General features: G+C 36.2%; 1 protein-coding gene across 1 annotated transcript; it reads right to left on the minus strand.

Moving 5' to 3' along the window:
• Window positions 1–1,682: 1,682 nt before the first annotated feature.
• Window positions 1,683–10,420, minus strand: limk1b (LIM domain kinase 1b). The gene is made up of 15 exons (XM_058758035.1): window positions 10,115–10,420; window positions 8,592–8,730; window positions 5,562–5,671; window positions 5,300–5,467; window positions 5,070–5,175; window positions 4,796–4,980; window positions 3,579–3,768; window positions 3,400–3,486; window positions 3,198–3,329; window positions 3,025–3,078; window positions 2,792–2,857; window positions 2,548–2,707; window positions 2,336–2,391; window positions 2,083–2,240; window positions 1,683–1,988 (listed from the first exon to the last, which is right to left on the minus strand). The coding sequence occupies exons 1-15, from the start codon at window positions 10,162–10,164 to the stop codon at window positions 1,805–1,807; spliced, it is 1,845 nt and encodes a 614-aa protein (XP_058614018.1). The 5' UTR covers window positions 10,165–10,420; the 3' UTR covers window positions 1,683–1,804.
• Between the last annotated feature and the right edge of the window lie 2,327 nt (window positions 10,421–12,747).

Below are 12,747 nucleotides of genomic sequence, written 5' to 3' on the forward strand. Positions count from 1 at the left end.
GCAGTCATCAATGAAAATTCAGAGTAGCTTTATTTCAGGAACTGATTTTCAAAAACAACCTGTTTGACACGAAATACGCTTCTTCTCATGTTTTTCACTATACAAGCCAATAGAAAAATATTAAGGGAATAATTTAAGACTATATCGTTATCACTGACCGTTATAACTTATAAGCATATGTTAGAGTAGATTTGTCTCACGTTGTCTCAGAGAGAACATGCGCTGTTAATGCAGCGTTAGCCGTCAGTTTTTTTACTTTCACTTTCTCTATGCGCAAAGTTTGCGCATTGCTTGCTTGAGTTGTTTGACCCCTCCCCCGTAAGATCAATTGTTTATACACCACATATTAGGCACTTTTTTTTAGGTTTTTAATGTTTATTTTTCAATGTTAATGAGAGTGACACCGAGAGTTAAAAAACAGGAAAATCATTTGGAAATCCTTGGAGGGGCTGCGCCGGGGCTAAGCACGTTTCTGATGGGGCTATAGCCCCGTCAAGCCCCGCCCTGGCGCCGCCACTGTCTGGTCTTCAACATGGTCTTCAAGGCGAGCGCGGCTCATGGTTGCTTAGCAATGGCAAACACCAGGAGAGCACAAGCTCCGGTGCGCTTTGAAAGAAGAGAAAGCGGTACAGCTCGCGTTTCCATGCGTTTTTAGATGCGAATTGTGAACGCTCCATGTTTTTAAATTGTATGTATTCTGCCACATATTGATGTCTCTGGGCTAAGACCCAGGTATCCATTCACCCGTCCCTGCCTAGAATCTGTATATCTAACATCAAAGACATTCAAAAAGACGAACTAAGAACTTGATCTCTCAACATAGTTATTATAGTGTTAGGGGCGGGGCCACGCTCGGTGGCTCCATTGCGTCATCGAGCCACCGTTTTAGCCCCGCCCAATAAATCCTGAACACAGAATTGGTGAAAAACTGTTTAACGGTTTAACTCCACAATTCAGTACTACATAGTTCAGAGTCTTTGTAATGTGTTTCAGCAATACATTTTGTAATGTGTTTAGAAACAATTCTCAGAATTCTCTTTACACGGACTTTAATTTCTCCTGAATTTCACAGTTTCTGATACATGTAACACAAAATTACGCATAGGCTACATGAATGTAAAATAATAATAATATTACTAATAACAAAAAAAGTCTACAATCGTACAGAGACATAAACAAAAAGACAATTAAAACAGATAACAGAGCCGCTAGAAATATTACACTACTCATAAATTTTATAAAGAATTTTTAGCTTACATTTATAATACCGGTACTATTCTCTTGAACAATCTTTTAGCACCTTTGTATCTGAGACCAGTACAAATAGTCCAAAATGATTGCAGCAGATTGTACGACCGAAACCTTGTAAAAAAAAAAAAAAAAAAATACAGTGACCCCAAAATGTATATGGACACTTAAAAATGTAGCCTACATAATGTCTCTGATTTACTTAGCAAAACATGAACTCAATTAACATTAAAAATTAAGAAAAAAAAGTAAGGGTCACTGCAAAAATAGCTCAGAAAAGTATTTAACTACATTCATACATTTTTAAGTGGGGTCACTGTAATAGTCTGAGGATTTGATGACCTGGGATCAGTTGCATAACCTTAGCCTCTGTGTTAAGGTTGTGTCTTAAGAACTAGTCTGACCAACTAGCAGTTAGCAAAGGGTAATGAGTCTTATTTTTCTGATTCAAAAAAAAAAAAAAAAAAAGGTTTTCATGTAACAGACTTTAAAAAAAAAAAAAAATTTACCAGTCAGACTAGTCTTTTATGCAACCGCCCACAGATCACATGAAGTCTCAGCTTCTGCCTAAAGCTGAATTCTCCGTCTGTTTTGAAGGAATCCCATAAGTTTGTTTTGACTGGCTGTGGTTCTCCCAAAACGCTTGGCGGATTTTATCTAGTTCTGACATCAGAGGAAGTCCAATTTCCATGTGCATCATTAGGTTCTCCAGCCACTCCTCTAATTTAGCAAAACTGGGACTATAGAAAAAATAGGGAGAAAAGGCCACGTTTCAGCATATGAGCTTTTGTTTGTGGTAAGGTTATGTAAATGACAAATGTAAATGACAATCACCGTTTTTCAGCCTCCAAGCCACAACAAAGAACCGCAATGGGAAAGAAAGCCGGAGGGCAATCTTTGGAGCAGCAGCGCTCCAAAAATTCATTCACATTCAGACCAAACTCCTGTGTGCGAGGGAGGTAATCCGGATCGGCATATACTCTTCCGATAATCTGCCATGAGGATGGAATATACATACAGTATACTGTATGTTCAATTATATTTTTATCAAAATTTGCACCAAAAGTAGAGAAATATGTAAGTTCACCTCACAAACGACAATCCCGAATGAGAAAATGTCAACATGTTCATCGTAGATTTTTCCTGCAGGTGAAAAATAACATGTAAAAAAAAAAAAAGTAAAATTAAAATCACAAAACTGAATAATAATAAACTGAGAAATTCCAAGAGGGTCCTCGCACCTCAGTGCTCGGGCCCTAAAAATGGTCAATCCTTTGATTGTTAATTCATATGGCTCACCTTGGATCATTTCTGGTGCCATCCAATAGGGGTTGCCCACCACGGTATACCGTTTTTTACGACCAAGCTTGTTCAGTTTGGACACTTGTCCAGGAGAGCAGCTCTTTTCTTCCTTCACAAGCTGGGCCAAACCAAAGTCTGCAACTACCACTGTTTGGTTCTGTGAGGAAAACCAGTACTGTCACACAGTTCAGTTCAGTTGGAGACATGCTCTATGTTTATGTGTATTGAGATGTATTCTGACCTCTCGGACAAAGCAGTTGTGCGAGTTCAGATCCCGATGAATGACATTCATTGAATGAAGGTAAGCCTGGGTTGGACAGAGAAAATAAATGTATTTGGATGCTAACTATAGCTTCAGATTCTTATTTTCTATCAAAACATGTCTTTGCTTTAAGGAATTCGGCAAGAGAGTGGAGATCTGATGTAAAGATTGCCATCTTTTCTTGCATTGTTGGATTGCTCTTCATTACGTACCATTCCAGTGGCAATGTCCTTGGCATAGCTCACTCTAAGTTTCCAAGGGTGATCCTTGTCATAAATCATGACAAAAAATGAGTTTATTCACACAGAACCATAACAGCATGCTTTTCAGCAAGAATCTATGGACTTCATGTGATGAAATTATATCCAGTAAGGAAAAAACAAACCATTTTCTGGATGGTGTCCCTCAGTGTTCCTCCTTGCACATATTCAGAGATCAGGTTCAGTCGTTTGTCTTTGTAGAGAATGCCGATAAACCTTAAAACATTAGGATGTTCTAGGCATCTCATTACTTTGACCTGGAGACAAAAAAGTTTCGATTAGCAAACAATCCTTTTGCTCCTTAGAAAGAAAAAAACTACAACAAACCTCTTTCAGGAATGTCTTCTGAGTCTCTTCATCAAACTGAAGAAGTTCCTTAATCACCATGACCTCACCTGTTTCTGAATGCGTCACCTGACAACCCAAAGCAAGCAGTTAATTCCTTCATTCTGTCAGTCTGTGATCTCAGTGATACTCAATGTGATCATTCAGACATATTGCTTTACCTTTATGGCTCGTCCAAAACAACCTTTTCCTAAAACTTCCCCGTATATTAGGTCGGAGGGTCGGAAGATACGTTGTGTTTTGTCAGTGGGGTCAAAACGCAGAGACTCTGATCGATTAATGTCTCTTCTATGAGAAAGAAGTGCAGCGTGCCGTTGCGAGCACGGAGCTTTATCAATACTACAGCTGCGCCTACAGAGGCAGACAAATAGAAATGAATAATGTTAGTAAGAGCATGACAGAAATATGACCTTTTTAATTATTTGGTGCTTTTATATTATCCAAAAAATTCTTACTAAACCAGTAAGTAAAACTAAACCAGTTTTATCTTCATAGGGAAAATGTTTATGCATAGCATTTGACACCTACAACAAACCTGTATGCAGGTTCTTAAAAATGACTTTCTGACTTTTTATCAAATTACATTTTGTACATTTTCTTAACTTTAGTCCTGTTATCCAGTAAAAACCTCTAAAAATCAGCTTTCATGAAAAGCCGAGATTACTTTAAGATTTCAAGACTTGTTTCCAAAGAACATTCTTGAATTAATATATGTGACCCTGGACCACAAAACCAGTCTTAAGTCGCTGGGGTATATTCGCAGCAATAGCCAGCAATACATTGTACGGGTCAAAATTATCGATTTTTCTTTTATGCGAAAAATCATTAGGATATTAAGTAAAGATCATGTTCTATGAAAATATTTTGTACATTTCCTACCGTACATATATGAAAACTTAATTTTTGCTAAGGACTTCATTTGGACAGCTTTAAGGCAATTTTCTCAATATTTAGATTTTTTTACACCCTCAGACTCCAGATTTTCAAATAGTTGTGTCTCGGCTAAATATTGTACGATCCTAACAAACCATACATCAATGGAAAGCTTTTATCAGCTTTCAGGTGATGTATAAATCTCAATTTAAAAAAACTGACCCTTATGACTGGTTTTGTGGTCCAGGGTCACAAATGTTTATGGTTTATTGGCAAATTTTTTTCTTGTTTTAAGTATAGATCTTTAAAACAAATTACCACAGGAAATAATAAATTAATTTATTTAATGTGTATTCTCTAAAAAAAAAAATCTGCCTTTTTTGCCTCTCAGAAAATGAATGGTGCTTAGATGTTTAGATATTGTTTTACCTAAAACAAGAAAAAAATATTTTGTTAGCAGTGTAGTATTACATGTAATAAAATCTGATAGTGCCATAATTCTTACAGAATATTTCTGGATCTAGGGCTTATTCGACTGCTGCTAGGAAGGGGAAAGAAACCTAGTTTTCCAGGATGGTCCAGTTCTTCTCCCAGTAGGCCAGATAAGTCTTCTTGTTTTGTGGGTTCTTTAGGATCATGTTCAATTGTGATTTGTAACCAGTGCTCTGTATCATGAATCATCAGATCAATCTGTTTAAAAAAACGAAATATAAGGCGTAATGGTGAAATGAGCTGTCTCGTCCAGATTATTGCTATCTTATCTGAGGTAAAGGACTGACCTCATTGAATGGAATGTTCTGGACAGAAATTCCATTGATCTCAAGAATCCTGTCTCCAACATGGATCAAAGGCTTAACATCAGGGCTCAGGCTGTGCATGTCCAGCCTGTGAATTTTTTTTTATATCAATATTAATTGAATGCTATCATTAATTTAACAATTTGATAAAATCATATTTAGTGGCCCTATATTTTTGCTCAGGTGTAACTGTGTCTAAACTGACAACTTACTGAGATACAATGATCAAAGGGCCTGCGTCCTTCTGCTCCGCTGTGAAGGATAAGCTTCGCCTGCTTTCTGCAGAAGGAGGAAATGACATCGATGTCACCGTATGACAAAGCCGTGAACATTTTGCTGCCAAGTGCTGGTCTGACACCTTCTGGTGTCCACATTGTCCGCTATGAGAGAAGAAGAAAACTCATTAACTGAGCTACTTTACCATCAAAATGCTTAGCAATTAGCAAGCAGTGACTGTGTTTTGACAAAACCAACCAGTATAAATTGGCATAATCCACTAGAGTGAAAGAATCACCATCTCCAATAACCATGCCACAGCTTTCACAGAGAAAACACTCGGGATGGTATTTATGCTTCCCAGCCACCTGCAGAGATGGAAGGAAGAGGCAAAGTTATTTTCTAGTACAGTTTATCTTGAATTCAGCTGAAACAGTATAAGGGAGGAACTGAGGTGGGACAGGGTGGATGACATCATTCTACAGAAGTGAAGCAGCACAATGGAAGGAAGCGAGATTGTGAGTGGGTGGGGTCGCCTGCCCTCAGGTCACAGCAGGAAATGGTAACAAACCACAAAAACCTCCAAGTTAACCTTTTTGAGATAAGAGAGATCAAATTACTGTAACCATTTAGTGAGTGAATTGTTGTCTGATTGTGCATTCCGCTAAAGGAATGCATGTATTCATGGATCCACTAGGTTCTCGCTCAGTGTTTTAGCCAGTATTAAAAAAAATGTCACATGTTGTTGTAGTAAATGCTCTGTTGCTTTCAGGACAACACATTCTTCACAAAAGTCTTGTTAGTGTGAGTGCTTTGCGGCACTCAGATGGCCATGCTGCTTTCTATGCTTTATTTACAACAGCTGATAATAATAGGATAGCAAAATCCACTAAAGCAGGTAGAGCTTTTTCACATTTGGCACCCAAACTCTGGAATAGCCTTCCTGATAACGTTCGGGGTTCAGACACACTCTCTCTGTTTAAATCTAGATTAAAGACACATCTCTTTAGCCAAGCATTCACATAATAATCTTGTACTGCATTTATATCTGGTCAAATGTACATTATAATTCTTTAGATTGGGTTGAACAAATCATTTTTGCTTGAATAGAACAGCAGCTACGATAATTATGTCTCTATCTGTTTCTCTGATTCTGCCACGGGATGTAACTAGGAATTACTGAAGCGACAGTCTGGATCCAACCCTTAAAAAGATCCGGGATGACCAAACACCTGAGAAGAGATGATGGCAACACCTCAGAGGACCACGGAGGATGCCAACACTCAGACAACATACACAATTACCAAGTTAAGTCTGTCATAACTTAAACATATTGAGTTTCTTCTTCACATATGTATGTGTATACAGTGGCGGTTTTAGGTATGGGCGAACGGGGCAGCCGCCCGGGGCGGCATTTTTTCATGACACGTGGGGGGCGGCACAAGCACTTGGGAAAAAAAAAAATCATCTGCGCCGCTAAGCGGTTTTCTATTATCTATCATATTATCTATCATATAACTGTGCGGGGAATTGGCAAATTGGCGCCTCTGCTTGTTGAGAAGGTACCGAGCACAGAAGCTGTGTGAGAAGTGGAAAGGGGAGGGGGGTGCGGCCGCGGGGGACAGTTGACCTCTCCCAAATTAGTGGGACAAGTGGGCTAAAGTCAGTCACACCCAGGGGCGCGGGAAGTGGTTTTTTCATGTGGGTAACTGTTTAATTGTTGGGAATATAAAAAAAAAAATCGGGAGTGTCTATTTAAGTGCAAATAGCTATGTTGCTGGCAGAGGCTATTTACATTAACTCCACCCACAAATGTATGATTGGGATAGTCAAATATGCAAAAGACGGTTACTAGCTGTCAGATTCAGTGGTAAAATTTGCGTTACACTTCTTTCGACACGATCGACCGGGGTTCGAATCTGCCTTTTGGCGAACTTTTTTTCTCCCTTTTTAAATTTCAAATCACATCACATCAGAAAAGCATTTATTTTTTAATAAAAATGAAGGAAATAATCAAAGAGTTGAACATAAAGTATCGGGTAGGGTTAGGGTAGGTGTAGAGAGGGCTTTTGTCCCAATAAGGTGGCATCCATTTAATAATTAGAAATAAAATAAAAAAATTACACTCAATAAGTTATTGCATACTATTTTATAATGTATTACAATGCAGAAGTGCACATAATTACCACTATTTTTGCAATAAGTAATGTTTTTCTCTAACAATGTTTTTCGCCATGTTTTTATTTTATTTTAACATAGAATAAATAGAATCTAAAGCTATTTGCACTGTGTAAATAACATATCACTAAAGAATACTGCTATTTTCACTTTGTGGTTTAGTCTTGACTTCTGGTCGTGAGTGACAGTGTTGGGGGATGGGAAATCTGTTGATTGTCGAGTGCCAAATAAACACAGAGTGTTTATTATGTATACAGAGTATATTTATTTAAGTTCTGATAACTTATACTGTTTTGTATAGAATTGTGTTTTTCATGTTGAAGGATTTGTGCAATTGAGAAATATAAGCTTGTCTTACACTTATATTGTTATAGTAAAACTGTGCAAAAAACTGTGCGCTCAGAGGGGGGTCTCGCCTGGGGAGTAATTCAATGTAGAACCGCCACTGTGTGTATATATATGTGCATGTGTGCATATGTGTATGCATATATATATATATATATATATATATATAGTAGAAACTTAATTTCCTGTAAAGCTGCTTTGCAACGATTGTATCGTAAAAAGCGCTATACAAATAAACTTGAATTGAATTGAATTGATAATTCTATACAATTTTAACTAATAAAAATTTTAAATATAAAACTAAAAACGGTCATTTTAAATGCTATAAGTCAATTTAAGCATCACAACATGTAGTATGAAAAAGGCATATTCTTTTTGAGATTTTCTGAAGATTAAATTTATAACAGTGTTATTCAATTATTAATGTTTTTAAAGTTTAAGTTTAATTGAGCAGTAAATGACAACAAAAGTAAACAGAAATGTAAAAACAGAAGAAATGAGCATGCACATACAGTATAAATATCCAATATTGGCCAATGCAGATAAAAAAATATAATGAAGGCTAAACTATAAAAAAAAAGAAGTTATGTAAGAATTTTACGTAAATACAACACATTATTGGAGCATGTTTTTCTGGAAACTTCTATTTCAGTCTTTCACCTTCAAAATGTCATGTTAAATTCAATGTGTTAACATAACATAACTGCACCTGTAATTACACATTTCTAATGTTTATGAATTGATTTGTCAATGTTGTGTTCTTACCATAATGAGACCGGTGGTGATAGACTCTGAGCAGCCGTGGCATTGCTCCCCAAATCGTGACCAGTAATCTTTTTTACAGAAGAATTGTCCATCTCTTTCATAGTACCATTGAGAAAGAACCGAATTACATACACAACACCTAACAAAGAGAGAGAGAGAAAAAAAAAAAGTGTATATTTATGTACTTATTACATATTTCACAAAACTTGAAGGGATGTTACATTAAAGTTTTGTGCTTAATTTGGTCACTTGAATAAATGTACTGTATCTATAATGTCATGTATCAGATCAGATTATCAATTACTGTTAGAGTAAGTTTCAGCTGAAGTGAATATAAAATGCTAGAGCCAGGGGCGTTTTCTTTCGTGCTGCATCTGAGCAGGATGCCTGTCATGTGTTCCACAGCTGGCGGTTATCTGCTCTTTTCCTTTCATTCCTATGCTTTCATTCAATAAAACACAGCCGTTTCGCGGAAACACATGCACATTATACACACAAACACACTCATGTACACACACACACACACACACACACACACACGTAAGCAAACACACCACAGTTTTAAACACTAGCAAACAAAGAGCAGAAAAGCAGAATAACAAGAAAGTGTTGTTTAATGCTGTGGTTGACAGGGATGTAAAGTACAGTATTTTTACTTCATTACTATAATTCAGTATTATTTTGGAGAATCCGAGCTTTACTTGAGTGTTATTGAAACTGAATACTTGCAACAAATAGACCTTCTATAGTCCTTTCGCAGGACTTCATTACTATAATAATACAACTATTATAATACTTTTTCATTTATTATGTCATGTTCAGCTGAATGTGAAGCTCTTTTGCTTTAATTTAACAGTGTTTTGTCTAGATACTTCAGAATTTAATATGAATAAATTAAGATGTATATTTTATATGCCTATAGGCCAGATTAAATACGCTTTTGCACATTTCATCCACTAGTCTGATAAAAACACTATTACAGACAGGATTCAGTACAAACTCATATATCATTCTTTGTACAAGTTTGCCTGTTATTGTAATGAACACATGCAAAAGCCTATCTAAATGCCAATGTAATCATAGTCCTGCATCACTTTGGTAAACCAGATTCTCAGTAGAGAAGTGGGAGCTAGTGGACAGAACTGATGTGAAACAAACAAAGTCTGAATTCACTTTCTGTGTTTACGTGAACACAAACACTATTCTGCTTATGTTGACTATGCCAAAGGGGTCTCAAACCAGCTCACAAGACCACAAATTTCCACATATCGAGAGGATATAGTAACACAGTATAAATTAGAATTTAACAAAGTTCCAGAATTACGTTATCTCATGACAATCTGAAAGTAGACTGTTGACAAAGAAGTTCCTGTTTTTGTTTTACAAGAAATGTACTGCAGGGCATTACTAAAAACCACAACTGTGATCCTTTTTCCAAGAAATGAAGGGAAAGAAAGAAATAAGACATTGAAACTTAAGAGAAAACCTAAACTAGTTAACAAAACAAGTTCAATTTGACTTACCTTGCCTTCCCTCCTCTCCGGCAATACAGGTCCTGACAAGACTTGTGCATAGCAGCAGTAGTAAAGCTCTGCTAGTTTTCTTACTGTCCCCCACTCATTTCAGGGGTGGAGTGAAGTGGGAGGAGCAGAAAAAACTTACAAACACACTCAAATAGTTTTTCTTTCATATCAGCATATGCAGTACTGAGCTTCACTAGGCTGCTTCCTGCCAAGTGTCTGAAGAGAGACACAAATCCCTCCCACTCCTCCTAACTTTAGCCCATCTTCTTCTGCTTTAGTCTGCAGCAGAAAGAATGCATACTGTCAGAGGATATAGAGTTACCCGACCAGTGTCACCTGCTGATAGCCCTCATGAACTACATGACCGGGCAGAGACGTGCATTTAAATCCCACTCCTTCATGAAGGGAGGGTTTGTGTAAGTGCATTCATGCAAGAGAAATTATGAAAGGATCTTGCTTTGGAACTGCTCACCACGTATTTGGTTGTTTTAAGTAGAGTGGAACTGGAGAAATCATTTTGATGTTATATTGTAAAGAAGGTTTGCTATCAGAATTATATCTGGTGTGGAGGCTATACTGAAAAAAAGTAAAACAATTATAACAAGCCATTAAACATGAAAAATATAAAAGGTAAAAAATGAATTAATTAATTAAAATTAATGTGACAACTGTCAGTCCTCTTTTGTGTGTGTCGTGTTCCCATCTCTTGTTTCCATATTTGGTCATGTTCCCATCCTTGTTCTGTGTGATTATTAGTTTATTCTGTTCAGGTGTGTCTAATTATCTGTGATTGTCATTTGTATTTAGTTCCTGCCTGTTTAGTTAGTTTTCCTGTTCCTGTCTGTCTCAGCCTAGCCTTGTCTTGCCCTACCTTGTTTGGATTAATTAAAGACTATTATTTTGAGTTATCTCCTCATCTGCGTGTTCCTCGTTCCTCCCTGCTGTGTGCACCGTGACAACAACTTGTGACGACATGTGACCTGAAAAAAAAAAATATGTCAACCTTTCATTTAAAATATGCTTTCATTATATAGTAAATAAAAGATATAAATAAAGATACAATATTAGAATTTTATTTTGGATGATATACTCAAAAAATAGTTAGGCCTAAATTTAAGATTTATGTAATTGAATTGTAATAAGTTAATCATGAATTGATTATAAATTTTAAAAATTCTGTCCATTTGGATTACAGTTTTAACAAACTAATACACTTTTTATACATATTTGACAGTCATACATAAAACAACTACGATTTCTGCGCTCAAAACACACAAACGTGTTAGTTTAGTTTAACTTTGCATTAATAAATCATATTTTCAAAATGTATTCAAATTTCTTAGAATCAGCATAAATCTGTTCATTGTGTAAGCAAATAAACACATTCAGTTAAAAAGCATGAACGGTTAAAATATGATAAAAATTGTGCATCACATTAAGTTAGTTTATTAGTTTGTTAAAACTGTGTAAATCAAATGGATGGAAATTTTATATGGAATTCAAATATCTTAAATTTATGCTTAAATATTCTGGTTTTAAAATAATCATTTTGTTTTTAAACCAATAAAATTGTATTATATTAAATAAAATATATTTTATTACATAAAATGCATTTTATATATATGTATATATACTCACACACACACACACACACACACACACACACATATATATATATATATATATATATACACAGTATATACAGTCATGGCCAAAAATATTGGCACCCTTGGTAAATATGATCAAAGAAGGCTGTGAAAATTAATCTGCATTGTTAATCCTTTTGATCTTTTATTTTAAAAAATCACAAAAATCTAACCTTTCATTGGACAATAAGAATTTAAAATGGGGGGGGGGGGGGGGGATATCATTATGAAATAAATGTTTTTCTCTAATACACATTGGCCACAATTAACAGCACCCTTTTATTCAATACTTTTTGAAACCTTCATTTGCCAGTTTAACAGCTCTGAGTTCTCTAGCCTGATGAGGTTAGAGAACACCTGACAAGAGATCAGAGACCATTCCTTCATCCAGAATCACTCCAGACCCTTTAGATTCCCAGCTCCATGTTGGTGCTTCTTCTCTTCAGTTCACTCATTTTCTACAGGGTTCAGGTCAGAGGACTGGAATGGCCAGCAGAAGCTTGGTTTTGTGCTCAGTGACCCATTTTTGTGTTGTTTTTGAGGTTTGTGTTTGGATTATTGTCTGGTTGGAAGATCCAAACATGGCCCATTATAAGATTTCTAACAGAGTCAGTCACTTATTGATTTTTTTATCTGTTGGTATTTGATAGAATCCATGATGCCATGTGTCTAAACAAGATGTCCAGGACCTCCAGCAGAAATATAGGCCCACAACATCAAAAATACAGCAGTATATTTCATTGTACACATGGGGTACTTTTTATCCCTGTGTTCACCAAACCCATCTTGAGTGTTTGCTGCTAAAAAGCACATTTTTTAGTTTCATCTGACCATAGAAGCCAGTCTCATTTGAAGATCCAGTCATGTCTGATAACTGAATATGTTGGAGTTTGTTTTTGGATGAGCGAGGACAATTTTTCTTGAAACCCTCCCAAACAACATGTGGTGATGTAGGTGCTGTTTGACAATTTTTTTTTTAATTGCCAG

This window comes from Onychostoma macrolepis, chromosome 21, assembly GCF_012432095.1.
Source record: "Onychostoma macrolepis isolate SWU-2019 chromosome 21, ASM1243209v1, whole genome shotgun sequence".
NCBI lineage: Eukaryota > Metazoa > Chordata > Actinopteri > Cypriniformes > Cyprinidae > Onychostoma > Onychostoma macrolepis.

Bases quoted from the DNA above. Each gene is read 5' to 3' on its own strand.
- limk1b (XM_058758035.1), bottom strand. From the start codon at position 10,164: ATGCACAAGTCTTGTCAGGACCTGTATTGCCGGAGAGGAGGGAAGGCA. The intron at 5,176-5,299 runs GTAAGTTGTCAG...AAAAATTCACAG, and splicing joins CCTTTGATCATTGTATCTCA to GCTGGACATGCACAGCCTGA. The intron at 3,079-3,197 runs GTTTGTTTTTTC...ATTTATGACAAG, and splicing joins GGGACACCATCCAGAAAATG to GATCACCCTTGGAAACTTAG.